Source organism: Haematobia irritans, chromosome 1, assembly GCF_050003625.1.
Source record: "Haematobia irritans isolate KBUSLIRL chromosome 1, ASM5000362v1, whole genome shotgun sequence".
Classification (NCBI taxonomy): Eukaryota; Metazoa; Arthropoda; class Insecta; order Diptera; family Muscidae; genus Haematobia; species Haematobia irritans.
The window spans coordinates 16,310,655-16,323,976 of NC_134397.1; the positions used below are offsets into that span (position 1 = coordinate 16,310,655).

A 13,322-nucleotide genomic window follows, 5' to 3' on the forward strand; every position below is an offset into this window, starting at 1 on the left:
AAGGGAACTCTGTTGAATAATAAATACGAATTTTGACAAAAAAATGTGTTTTTCTTTGGTAGACCGGGGACTTATCAGCCAACCTGTTAGCACCACGTGCTAAGTTAGGTTAGGTTAGGTGGCAGCCCGATGTATCAGGCTCACTTAGACTATTCAATCCATTGTGATACCACATTAGTGAACTTCTCTCTTATCACTGAGTGCTGCCCGATTCTATGTTAAGCTCAATGACAAGGGACCTCCTTTTTATAGCCGAGTCCGAACGGCGTTCCACATTGCAGTGAAACCACTTAGAGAAGCTTTGTAACCCTCAGCAATGTCACCAGCATTACTGAGGTAGGATAATCCACCGCTGAAAAACTTTTGGTGTTCGGTCGAAGCAGGAATCGAACCAACGACCTTGTGTATGCAGGGCGGGCATGCTAGCCATTACACCACGTGCTAGCAGCCGGCGACTACAAAGTCTTGTTTCGGCGGCCAGTTACCTAAATAGGAACCGGCAATCCAACTTCACTCCAAGAATTTTTGGGATTCTTCGAGTGACGTTCCCGGCCACTGGCACAAGTCTCTGCTGTTACCTTTACAACCGGTGGCACTTTCATTCTATAAACACAAAAACAAGACTAAAGAACTAACCAGCAGCGCCACTAGTGGAGAATAGCCGTGAAACTTAACTAACACATATTCCCTTTCTTCTTCTTCTTCTTCCTCGACACATATGATAATGCGTCATCTCCGGTATGGAGATAAACAAAGTGGCATGAGACACGTAGTCTATGTTGCCACCTTCCGGGGATTATTATAAACGAGATATAGTTGGGTGGATTGTTGATATAAATATCTCCCTTGTTGTCGTGGTTTTGATATAATGGATTGTGGTGTATAAACAAAATATTTTGTTTATTTTTACACCACAATCCCAGCCTTTCTGTAAAATTCATTGAGTATTCTCAGTGCCTTCATGTTTTCTGTTCTCAGCACTGAGTCTATATCATGCGTGTAGATTCCTAATGACTCTAATCCGGTAAGGAGCGCTCTTCGGGTGTGAGGGTTCACACCGGTACAATGGAAAGTCAGATGGTCTATGGTGTGGATATCACCGCATGAGCAGCGGTCTGACTCCACTAGGTCTAGCCTGAATAGGTGTGTCCTTGCTTGGTTGTGTCCAAATCGAATTCTGCATGTCATCGTGATTACTCTGCGGATCAGTTTTGCATGTTTGAACCATGGCGTTTGATTGACCCTGGGGTTGAACGAATATAAACGACGACCAAATGGGCTCGTGTCCCATCTTTGTTGCCAGGAATCTATTGCCATACGTTTGTCCAAATTCGACAGGTCCTGATGATGTATTTCTGGGTGAGTTAGGGTATCGTCATGATCGACTGCTAGTGAGTCTACATGTTCATTCCCTTCGATACCACAGTGGCTTGGTATCCAAAGAAAGTTAATCGAGAAACCTGATATTTCAAGCCCGTATATCTCATTCTTTATTTCAAGAATGTACGGGTGAAATTTCTTCCCCTTGATGTCCTGTATAGCCATTAACACGGATTGACTGTCTGAGATAATCAAGAACTCACCGGGGTCGCACGTTCCAATAAGTAGAAGAGCTTCAAGTATAGCTCTGGACTCGGCTGAAAAAATGGGACAACGGGTGTCTAATGAAAACGATGCCTCTAGATCCATTGATGGCATCCAAACGGCGCAACTGGTCTTGTCCGCAGTCTTCGATCCATCCGTGTATATTCTGGTGTGCGTCGGAAATTTGTTTCTGATGAGTCCTTCAAATTTTCGTCTTATGGTGTCAGTATCATGTTGTGATTTTCTAGCCTTCAAATATGTGACTTTTGCGCCACTTATGACGACCCCGTAAGGAAGGGTATATCGCAAATGTTTCCCAATTCTGGCGATGTTCTCATTAAGCTTTGCGTCGTATAGAGAAAATAATTTCGGCCTTGTGGTAAATTTTGAATTAAATTCCTGTATAAATTTGCTGGCAGGCAAATGTGTGTTAGCTACGAGATTGTTGATGTATTTTTCGGTCAGGTATGTTAATCGTTCTTTCAGCGGCATTACATTCGCCTCCTGTTGTAGTGCTAATGTGTGGGTCGAAATCATGGCTCCGAGGGCGATTCGCAATGCCTTATATTGAATGCGTTCGATTCTGATTATTTTATACCCCGGGCAGTCTGCCAGAAGAGGGGCCATGTATTCTATTCTTGGCCTAATAACACCCAAATATAGTAAAATGATGAGATATGGGTTGGAACCCCATGATATCCCACATAGTGCCCTTAAGATGTTCATGAATTGGAATGAGCTATTCACTATATGTTTAATGTGTGGTTCTGGGTCTAGGCGACAGTTAATGATGTATCCGAGAAAATTAAAGTTGTCTGTAAATTCCACTAGAGTATTCTCTATATAAACATTCGGTTGTGGGGTGTGGCGTCTCGAATCCCGTGGGGCAAATAGCATAGCTTTGGTCTTTTGAGCCGATAGTGCAAGCCTGAGTTCGCTTAGACGTTGAACGATAGAATTGAGCGCATCTTGAATCCTTTGTCTCACTTGTTCCAGATTGTAACCGGAATCAAAAATTACTAAATCATCAGCATATCCCAATACATTGACGTTTAAGTTCTCAAAAAGTGTGTTCACGTACACATTGAAGCTCAAGGGGCTCAGTACGGAGCCCTGAGGTGTTCCGCTGTGTGATATTCTTCTTTTACTTACCCCATCAGTTTCGATTATAAGTTCCTTATAGCGGAACATGTTGTAAATGATGTTAATGTAATGTTCCTTAACATTGAGGAGCCTATATCTCTCCGTCAGAATCTCAATGTCAACGTTCTCAAAGGCACTTTTTATATCAAGAAAGACCGAAACCATATACTTGCCTTCCGTCCTGGCCAGTTGTGCAGCAGACCACAACGCTACGACATTGTCGCGAGTGCTTCGGCCCTTGCGGAAACCAGCCTGGAGGTTACTTAGCTTACTCTGAGACTCCAGTTCGTGGTCAATTCTTCTGAAAATCATTCTCTCAAATATTTTACGAGTGCACGATATCATTGCAATTGAGCGGAATGAGTTTGGGTCATCTGGATCTTTGCCTTTTTTATGTATAGGAACGACCTTATATTCCATCCATGATTTTGGTATATTACCACTTAAAAGCACTTCGTTGTACATAGTTAGTAATCTGGATCTTATATCGTTGTCAAAATTCTTCATGTGGCCATGTCTCAAACCGTCATGACCAGCTGATGTGTCTTTTGCTTCTGAGATTGCCGCATCTAGCTCCTGTATAGTGAATGTTATGTCATTATCTGCCTCTGAAATATTTCTAGGTCCATTAACCGGGCCCATGGGGCCAGATATTATCTCGCAGAAGCCTTCCAAGCACACAGGAGACATCGAATGAGTTCTGGGGCTGTACATGCCACGAAATTTCTTTATGGCGTTCCAGAGTTCTGTGGGAGTAGTATCCCAATTGATGTTCTCACACGTTCTTCTCCAAGCTTTGCGTTTTTCTTCTCTTATAACATAGAAATATTCATTTCTTTTGACATTTAATCTCTCAAAATTTGCACCTGTAGGACGTTTTTTAAATTGGGATAAACACTTCATTTGTTCCGCTTTTATTCTCTTGCACCTCTCGTTCCACCATGAATTGTCCGGGTAGATTTTTCCTTTTCTCTCGGTCTTGAATTTTTCATAAAAAAGTTTTGAAAGTGTGTCAAATTTATGGTCTTCGGGAGATAATATTTCGGCCTCCTCTATGATGTCAGAGACTGTCTGGTTCAGTTTTTTAGCTGGAATATTCTTGGGAACTCCATATGTTTTAGTTCTCATTTTCATTCGTAGTTGTATTTCAATTTCGATTGCACAGTGGCCACTGCCAAATGTCTCGTTTAGTGTCCTCCATGTCGCCAATAAAGATATCGGCGGGCTGCATATGGTAAGATCTATTGCAGATGGATTTGAGCACCCAAAAAAAGTTCTGGATCCATCGTTCAGGAGGCATAGGTGGTTGTCCTCGATAAAATTAATTATCTGTTGGCCTTTCCTATCGTTTCTATGGCATCCCCAGATCTGGTGATGACCATTAAAATCACCGCACATAATGAATTTCGAGTCCATTGGCAGCTTCGTTATGATCTCTTGTAAATCAGATGACGTGTAATTCACTAATGGAGGAAAGTATAGGGAGACAACGAAAATCTCTCCGTGGATGGTATCCAATCGTATCGCAACTATCTCCAGATCTCGATTGGCAATCAGGATGTCATAGTTTGTAAATGAATAGGTTCCTCTCACTAGGATGGCAACTCCGCCCCCGCGCGAGTTTCTATCCTTGCGTATAACGTCGTAGCCGGTAATAAATAATCTATCAGTTGGGTCTAAAAATGTTTCAGATATACATGCCATGTCTATATTTGAGTCCTGGAGAAATTGAGTCAGTTGGCTTTTTTTGTTCTTAATGCTTGTAAGGTTAATTTGAATTATCTTCATCACTATCGACCGGTAGATAATTCATTTTAGCTTCTTGAAACTGCTCAAATTTCTCCAGGGGTATAGTTATGACTGAACTAGGTTTGTTGTTGCTGGGTTTGCTGCAATCCAGTCCACTCGACCGTTCTGTGGCACTGGTATTGATAGTACTGTAGTCGTTATCGGGTATTGTCACGTTCTTTGGGTTCTCTTCTTGCGAAGTTGCTTTGCCGTTTTCATTTTGGCTTTCGTGGTTTCGTATGTCCGGTAGAGTTTGGGAGTCAACCGGTCCAGGTGAGATAGCTGAGTTCACAGGTGGATCCGGCGTAGGATGGGGCATAACAGCCACCATCGAATGTAGTTCTGTATTCTTCCTCTTCTTCGCCCTTGGGCGCATATTCCCTTTCATGCATTAATAAAAACAGCTGTTAATCTAAATCTGGATAATATAAATAGTGATGTAAATACAGGATTCCACGATAATCGACCCTAATGAAACCGGAGTAAAATCAACATGAACTTAAGGATTATCATATCAGCTTCTACAAGTTGATACAACAATAACCTCTTTAGTCCAAAACGTAAAAACAGTCGCTGATGACTTTGGGACAAATAGCAACAAGTTTTTAATTTAAATTACCATCTGTAGGAGAAATTGTTATATGTCACCCATGGCCGATTCCATTCAATGAAATAGAAAATTCCTACCATTTAAAAATAACAATATCTAATTTTTGTTTTAGGTCCATTTGGAAATTAATCCCAGTGAATTTGAAGCGGATGAAACTAAATATTCCATACTCAAACAAAATGATAAAATACGTCATGAAATATTTTCCGATTTATTAAAAAATCACTTAAATTTAAGTGTCAAATCGGAGAAACAAAATGTAAATGGTTCCGGGCCAAAGTGTGTATTCAAGAAGGCATATTTCTTGGGTAAACATGAGGTAATAAAACAAATATTCTCTATGAATTTCTTTCCATTTCATAGTCCTATAAATATTTCCAGGCTAAATTTGAACTTTTGGATAAATTGAAAGACAAATGTAATGCCGATAAGGCCATTGCCGCCACATCAAATTTAATGATTAAATTCTGTGGTCCCGATGATAAACTGCCTAATGTCAATTCCAATATATTACCTATACTTATTCATTCCTGTCCAGAAGATTTTTCCACTGTCGATTATTTTGATGTAAGTGTAAAATTATATATTTTTTTGTCTTGTCGTAACGTGTGTTTTAAATAAATTTTCCTTTTATAGAATCTAAAAACCCGCTATGTGGGTCGTTTAGTAATTTATGCTCCTGTTATTAGCAGTTCACAGCATGTTGTTACTGATTTGGAGCTAAGCAATGGTATTGCAGTAATACCACGTCAACAAACGGCAGGAGTAGGTCGAAGCAATAATCAGGTAATATTTTCGATATATGTTCATTTTTATTTACAACCTGTTCATGAAACGCAAAATCGTACCGAGACGAATCGTTCGTCTAGAATGAAAGTAAAATAACTTTAGATATAAAATTTCTAGAAAACCTCAAACTTTGCCACAGACTCATCCCTTAAGCCTAGTACTAAGATCACGTTTTCGCACGAAAAACTGTTATACTCCATATAAAAAACGTCAGCGCGGAATAAATGCGAAATCTTTGTTTTGAGCATTTCCAAACACATATTTATACAACCCTGGATTTTTCGCACAAAAAAATTGGCAGGTATATTATTTCGCATAAATAAGTTAACATTCCTGGGTTTGAGACCCTATTTACGGAGATAGATGAATATATTCGCTTTAACTTAGTACTAAGCATTAAGGTGGAATCACATACCATGCGGTCATGCGCGTGCGTACGTTGTATTCGAATGCGTTGACGAATACGATTCTGCGCTTTTTGTTGTTTTTGTATTCCACACACTTTTTTAAAGTATAGAACTTTATGTATTTTAACGTCAATCAATAGTTTCTCGTCCATATTTTATATTGTTTTTCGTTTCTTGTTTTTGTTTTACATGTTGTTTAATGTTGTCAACGCACCCGACGCATTGAAAAGTTCGTCAACTTTATGCGTTATATGCCGTGTAACTCAAACAATTGTAGTTCCCACATTTTAACTTTTTTTGACAATAGCATATAACGTACGCACGCATGACCCGCATGATATGTAAAGGTTGAGTTACACAACATGCGTTAATTCGTTCGTTGATTGAAGAGTTGAATTTTCTCTTTGAAAGCAACAGTTTTGTTAGAGTGCTTCAAACTGAAAAATATCAAACCTTCCATCCACGTACGGATTAACGCATGATATGTAACTCAACCTTAATTCCACCTTTACGATTCACTATCGAATAAGACAAACTTTAGTTCTCGAAATATCAACGAGTGATTTTTGACGTTTCGTTTGTCTTGAAGCGAACGAAAATTCCATGAACAGGCAGTTAATTTTTTGTATATATATTTTTAATTTATATTTTTTATATTTTTAGTGGCTAAGTCCTTTGGGATGCGTTATGTATTCCATTCAATTACATATTTCATTGAACAGTCCTTTGGGTTCACGTTTGCCATTGATACAGCATATAGTCGGTGCAGCTATGGTCAATACCTTGAAAGGTCATGATCTATATAAGGTAAGTGATTGCGTTTTTTTTATTTAAATTCTTCAAACATATTCAGAATCAATGTGGACTTTTCAATATGTTTAGTTATGGCTTCTTCTAATCTGAAGAGCTAAAATCGAGAAATCCTAAATCTATATGAGGGATATATCAAAATGTGATAAATTGGATAATAGATATGTGTGAATGAATCAAATGTCAATCACAATTGGACTATAAAGGCCTCAAACAGCTATATAGACAGATTGATTTAATCTGAGGCTTTATCAAATAAGTATTTTTTTGTGATAAACTTCCATTATTAGATTGAGTGGTTGTTTTGGAATTGTTAGCGTATAAAAAAAAAAAATAAATTCAAATTTGATTATTACTAGCAGTTTTACAAGTCCCTTTAAGGTAGCTGATGTGAAGGATTATCAAGTTTACCTATAAGTGACAGCTACAGCTCCGTGCAATTAATTAGGGACACTTCCGCTGGATGACTCATTTCAAAAAATTTCAGCCCATGCAATGGATAAAACGCAAAGTTTTCACATTGTTTGTTTTAACTTAACACCTGTAGTCTAATTTATGTCGTTGACCACACTGAATTTACCGTTAATTTGCTGAAAGCACGTGGTTTCTTCCAAAAATGAGAAAAAAAAGATCGTGCACAAAATTAGGGACATTGATTTTTACTTGGATATTTTATGTAAAATCTTTGTATTGGACCGATTTCGGAAGAAGGATTTAAAAGTACTCCATTTACAGTAATTGGTGTTTTAATTACACATTTGAGAATGAGCAGAAACAATTTTTGTGATGCCAGCACTAAAAGAAATGTATGAAGATGGAAAATCTTGCAGACAAATTGCTGATGCCCTAAAAGTGCCCAAAACGATGGTCCATAACACAATCACATACCTCGTAAACAGAGAAGCCGGATAACAGTAGCCCGGGAAGATAAAATGATTGCCCGCGAGCCAAAGAAAATTTCTCATACATCGGTTAACGAGATACGGACTGCACTTTTCGGTGCATTGCAGTAAAATGGCTTTTGCGGGAGGCAGGCTGTTGGGACAATTTTCCTGGAAGAAGTCTTTACTGTCGGAACGAAACCGAAAACTTTGATTAACGTTTGCTAAAAAAAATACCTCCACTGGACAACTGTGGAATGAAAAGGATATTGTTTTCTGATAAAACAAAGATAGAGAAAAATTCTCATAAATCGGTTAACGAGAAACGGACTGCACTTTTCAGTGAAAATGAAAGGCAACCAACTGTAGACACTGTAAAATGGCTTTTGTGGGTGATGGAACTATTCGGAAGAATTTTCCGGAAGAAACCCGTACTGTCGGAGCGTAACCGAAAACTTCGATTAGGGTTTACAAAAAAACTATCTCCGCTGGACAACTGTGGAATAAAAAAGGATATTGTTTTCTTATGAAATAACATAAAGATAAACCGAGTCACCCCTGATGGAAAAAAGTGTGTTCGACGTCCAAAGTGCGTAGAATCCAAAGAGAATAATCCATTATGCTTTGGGGTGCTATGTCGTCACGTGGTGTCGGACTTTTGCATAAAATAGAAGGTGCCAGGGACCAATTCCAGGTCGCACTGATACTAAATGACACAATCTTACCATATTTACCTGTGCTCGAATGTTTTTTTTTCGTGGTGTGTGAAGGTATATTTTCAATTTATTAATTTTCGGATTATTAATATATACTTGGATGCGCACGTGAGTGAAATTTCGCACATTCACGAAGAAATATTTGTACTCGCGCACGCGATGTGGGTATGAATTCACGCGCTAGTATGAATTTTCACGAAATGAAAAGTCATACAAGCGCACGCTCATGTACGAACAATGTTTATGCCTCACGCTCCCGCACGATTCACTACAATTTTCGTAATTCACGACAAATCTCGTGATTCACGAATATTTTCGGAACACGACAATTTTTGGTGGCTAAATAAACTACACGTAATTCACGAAATTTCTCGTGACTCACGACAATATTCTTCATTCACGAAAATGTTCGTGATACAACAATTACCGTTCACGAAAATTCTTGTGATTCACGACAAATCTCATGACTCGCTGCAATTACTGATGAGCAATTAACATTCATAACTCACGACGAATTAGCACAATTAATTTTTTTGTGTCTCGGTTTTATCGTGAGTGTGAATTTTATCGCGAACACGAATTTTATCGTGAACGTGAAATTTATCGTGAGCGTGATTTCACAATCACGTACACAATTTGATTTTTACTAACGCACGACAAATTTTTATTTAGTCTCGTTCACGCACATTCACGAGATTTAGTTTAAATTTCATTCACTGCTTCGCGTGAATCACAAAAATGTTTTGTTTTTTAAACTGACGGTGAGAAAAAACCAAAGTATAATAAAGCGCCTATATTTGTGCTAATCCACCAGTATGTTGCCAAGAAGGCCGATATCAATGGCTTCCTCCCTTTGTACGATTGCTTTCAAATTCCTCCCCAGCACTGCAGATATGTTCTCCACATCATCGCCGCATTCCTCGTCACTGGGACATCCCAATCGATGTTCAAAATGTGTTCAAAATCATTATTTTTCAAACCTTTTTTCTCTAGGTCTTATGTCCAAAAATATGTAACAGGTTGGCTGATAAGTCCCCGGTCTCAAACATAGATGGCGTCGCTAGTATTAAATGCATATTATTTTTATATAGTACCAACCTGCAAATGATTCGTGTCAAAATTTGACGTCTGTAAGTCAATTAGTTTGTGAGATAGAGCGTCTTTTGTGAAGCAACTTTTGTTATTGTGAATTAAAAATGGAAAAAAAGGAATTTCGTCTTTGATAAAATACTGTTTTCTGAAGGGAAAAAATACGGAGGAAGCAAAAACATGGCTTGATAATGAGTTTCCGGACTCTGCCCCAGGGAAATCAACAATAATTGATTGGTATGCAAAATTCAAGCGTAGTGAAATGAGCACGGAGGACGGTGAACGCAGTGGACGCCCGAAAGAGGTGGTTACCGACGAAAACATTAAAAGGCCTTAAAGATATCAAAGGAACGTGTTGGTCATATCATTCATCAATATTTGGATATGCGGAAGCTCTGTGCAAAATGGGTGCCGCGCGAGCTCACATTTGACCAAAAACAACAACGTGTTGATGATTCTGAGCTGTGTTTGCAGCTGTTAACTCGTAATACACCCGAGTTTTTCCGTCGATATGTGACAATGGATGAAACATGGCTCCATCACTACACTCCTGAGTCCAATCGACAGTCGGCTGAGTGGACAGCGACCGGTGAACCGTCTCCGAAGTGTGGAAAGACTCAAAAGTCCGCAAAGTAATGGCCTCTGTTTTTTGGGATGCGCATGGAATAATTTTTATCGATTATCTTGAGAAGGGAAAAACCATCAACAGTGACTATTATATGGCGTTATTGGAGCGTTTGAAGGTCGAAATCGCGGCAAAACGGCCCCATATGAAGAAGAAAAAAGTGTTGTTCCACCAAGACAACGCACCGTGCCACAAGTCATTGAGAACGATGCCAAAAATTCATGAATTGGGCTTCGAATTGCTTCCCTACCCACCGTATTCTCCAGATCTGGCCCCCAGCGACTTTTTCTTGTTCTCAGACCTCAAAAAGATGCTCGCAGAGAAAAAATTTGGCTGCCATGAAGAGGTGATCGCCGAAACTGAGGCCTATTTTGAGGTAAAACCGAAGGAGTACTACAAAAATGGTATCAAAAAATTGGAAGGTCGTTATAATCGTTGTATCGCTCTTGAAGGGAACTATGTTGAATAATAAAAACGAATTTTGACCAAAAAATGTGTTTTTCTTTGTTAGACCGGGGACTTATCAGCCAACCTTTTATACTTGGATGCGCTCAGGCACATTCACGAAGAAATATTTTTACTCGCGCACGCGATGTGGGTATGAATTCACGCGCTAGTATGACTTTTCACGAAATGAAAAGTCATACTAGCGCACGCTCATGCACGAACAATGTTTATGCCTCACGCTCCCGCACGATTCACTACAATTTTCGCAATTCACGACAAATCTCGTAATTCACGAATATTTTCGGAACACGACAATTTTTGGTGGCGAAATAAAATACTCGTAATTCACGAAATTTCTCGCGACTCACGATAATATTCTTCTTTCACGAAAATGTTCGTGATACAACAATTACCATTCACGAAAATTCTTGTGATTCACGACAAATCTCATGACTCGCTGCAATTACTGATGAGTAATTAAAATTCATAACTCACGACGGAACAATTAGCACAATTAGGGCCAGTTTCTCAATGTCTTGTTATTATTTATCGTGTCGATAAAACAGCTGATCCCATACAAAAATTGTACTAGCCGGAGGTCTATCCACCGGTTAAAATTAATCGGAGGATGAGAAACTGGCCATTAATATTTTTGTGTCTCGGTTTTATCGTGAACACGAATTTTATCGTGAGCGTGAAATTTTATTATGAGCGTGATTTCACAATCACGAACACAATTTGATTTTTACTCACGCACGACAAATTATTTAGTCCCGTTCACGCACATTCTCGAGATTTAGTTTAAATTTCATTCACGGCTTCACGTGAATCACGCGTGATTCACGAAAATGTTTTGTTTTTTCAACTGACGGTGAGAAAAAAAATAAAGCGCCTATATTTGTGCTAATTCACCAGTATGTTGCCAAGAAGGCCGATATCAATGGCATCCTCCCTTTGTACGATTCCTTCCAAATTCCTCCCCAGCACTGCAGATATGTTCTCCACATCATCGCCGCATTCCTCGTCACTGGGACATCCCAATTGAAGTTCAAAATTTGTTCAAAATCATTATTTTTCAAACCTTTTTTCTCTAGGTCTTAGTCCAAAAATATGTATAATTTTACTACCACAATGGCCCAAAGTTGCCCACAGGCAACTTTACAACTTTAAAAATTTCTCACATGTTGGTTTTTTTCAATTCGAAAATTTGACTCCCACAAATATTTTATTTGATATGTATGTACTACAACCAATTTAATAACAACTTTTAACATTTTTGTTGTAATTTTTGAAAAAAAGTCACATATATAAAAAGCTTTTTTCAAATTCGCAAATATTTTTATACCCTGCGCCACACTGTGGAACAGGGTATTATAAGTTAGTGCATATGTTTGCAACACCCAGAAGGAGACGAGATAGACACATGGTGTCTTTGGCAAAAATGCTCAGGGTGGGCTCTTGAGTCGATAGAGCGATGTCCGTCTGTCCGTGAACACATTTTTGTAATCAAAGTCTAGGTCGCAGTTTTAATCCAATCGACTTCAAATTTGGCACAAGTATGTGTTTTGGCTCAGAATAGATCCCTATTGATTTTGGAAGACTTCGGTTCAGATTTAGATATAGCTTCCATATATATTTCGCCCGATATGAACTTATATGGCCCCAGAAGCAAGAGTTTTACCCTAATTTGCTTAAAATTTTGCACAAGAAGAACAATTAGTACAATAGTCAAGTGTGCCAAATTTTATTGAAATCGGTTCAGATTTAGATAAAGCTCCCATATATATCTTTCGCCCGATATGGACTAATACGGTCCCAGAAGCCAGAGTTTTACCCCAATTTGGTTGAAATTTTGCACAGGGAGTAGAATTAGCATTGTTGCTATGCGTGCCAAATTTGGTTGAAATCGGTTCAGTTTTAGATATAGCTCCCATATATATGTTTTTCTTATTTCGACAAAAATGGTCAAAATACCAACATTTTCCTTGTAAAATCGCCATTGTTTAGTCGAAAAGTTGTACAAATGACTCTAATTTTCCTAAACTTCTAATACATATATATCGAGCGAAGTTTCCTTAAAATTGCTTCAGATTTAAATGTTTCCCATATTTTTTTACTAACATTAGTGCATTAGCCGACTTAAATTTTGAGTCTATAGATTTTGTAGAAGTCTATCAAATTCAGTCCAGATCGAGTGATATTTAAATGTGTGTATTTGGGACAAACCTTTATATATAGCCCCCAACACATTTGACGGATGTGATATGGTATCGAAAATTTAGATCTACAAAGTGGTGCAGGGTATAATATAGTCGGCCCCGCCCGACTTTTGACTTTCCTTACTTGTTTTCTTGAGGCACGTGCGTACTAATGAAAAAATTTGCTAATTGACAACCAAATTAGCTATTTTTTTATTCAACTTGAAGAAAACAC

At 38.5% G+C, this 13,322-nt stretch overlaps 1 protein-coding gene across 2 annotated transcripts in view; it reads left to right on the forward strand.

Moving 5' to 3' along the window:
* Hcs (holocarboxylase synthetase-like protein) overlaps nt 1–13,322 on the forward strand; it is a 37,264-nt gene that overhangs the window by 15,216 nt on the left and 8,726 nt on the right. For both annotated transcript variants that reach the window (XM_075289437.1, XM_075289438.1), the window contains exons 9-12: nt 5,238–5,444; nt 5,507–5,692; nt 5,762–5,911; nt 6,985–7,128. In XM_075289437.1, the coding sequence (XP_075145552.1) occupies nt 5,238–5,444; nt 5,507–5,692; nt 5,762–5,911; nt 6,985–7,128 (687 nt within the window). The remainder of the gene's footprint in view (nt 1–5,237; nt 5,445–5,506; nt 5,693–5,761; nt 5,912–6,984; nt 7,129–13,322) is intronic.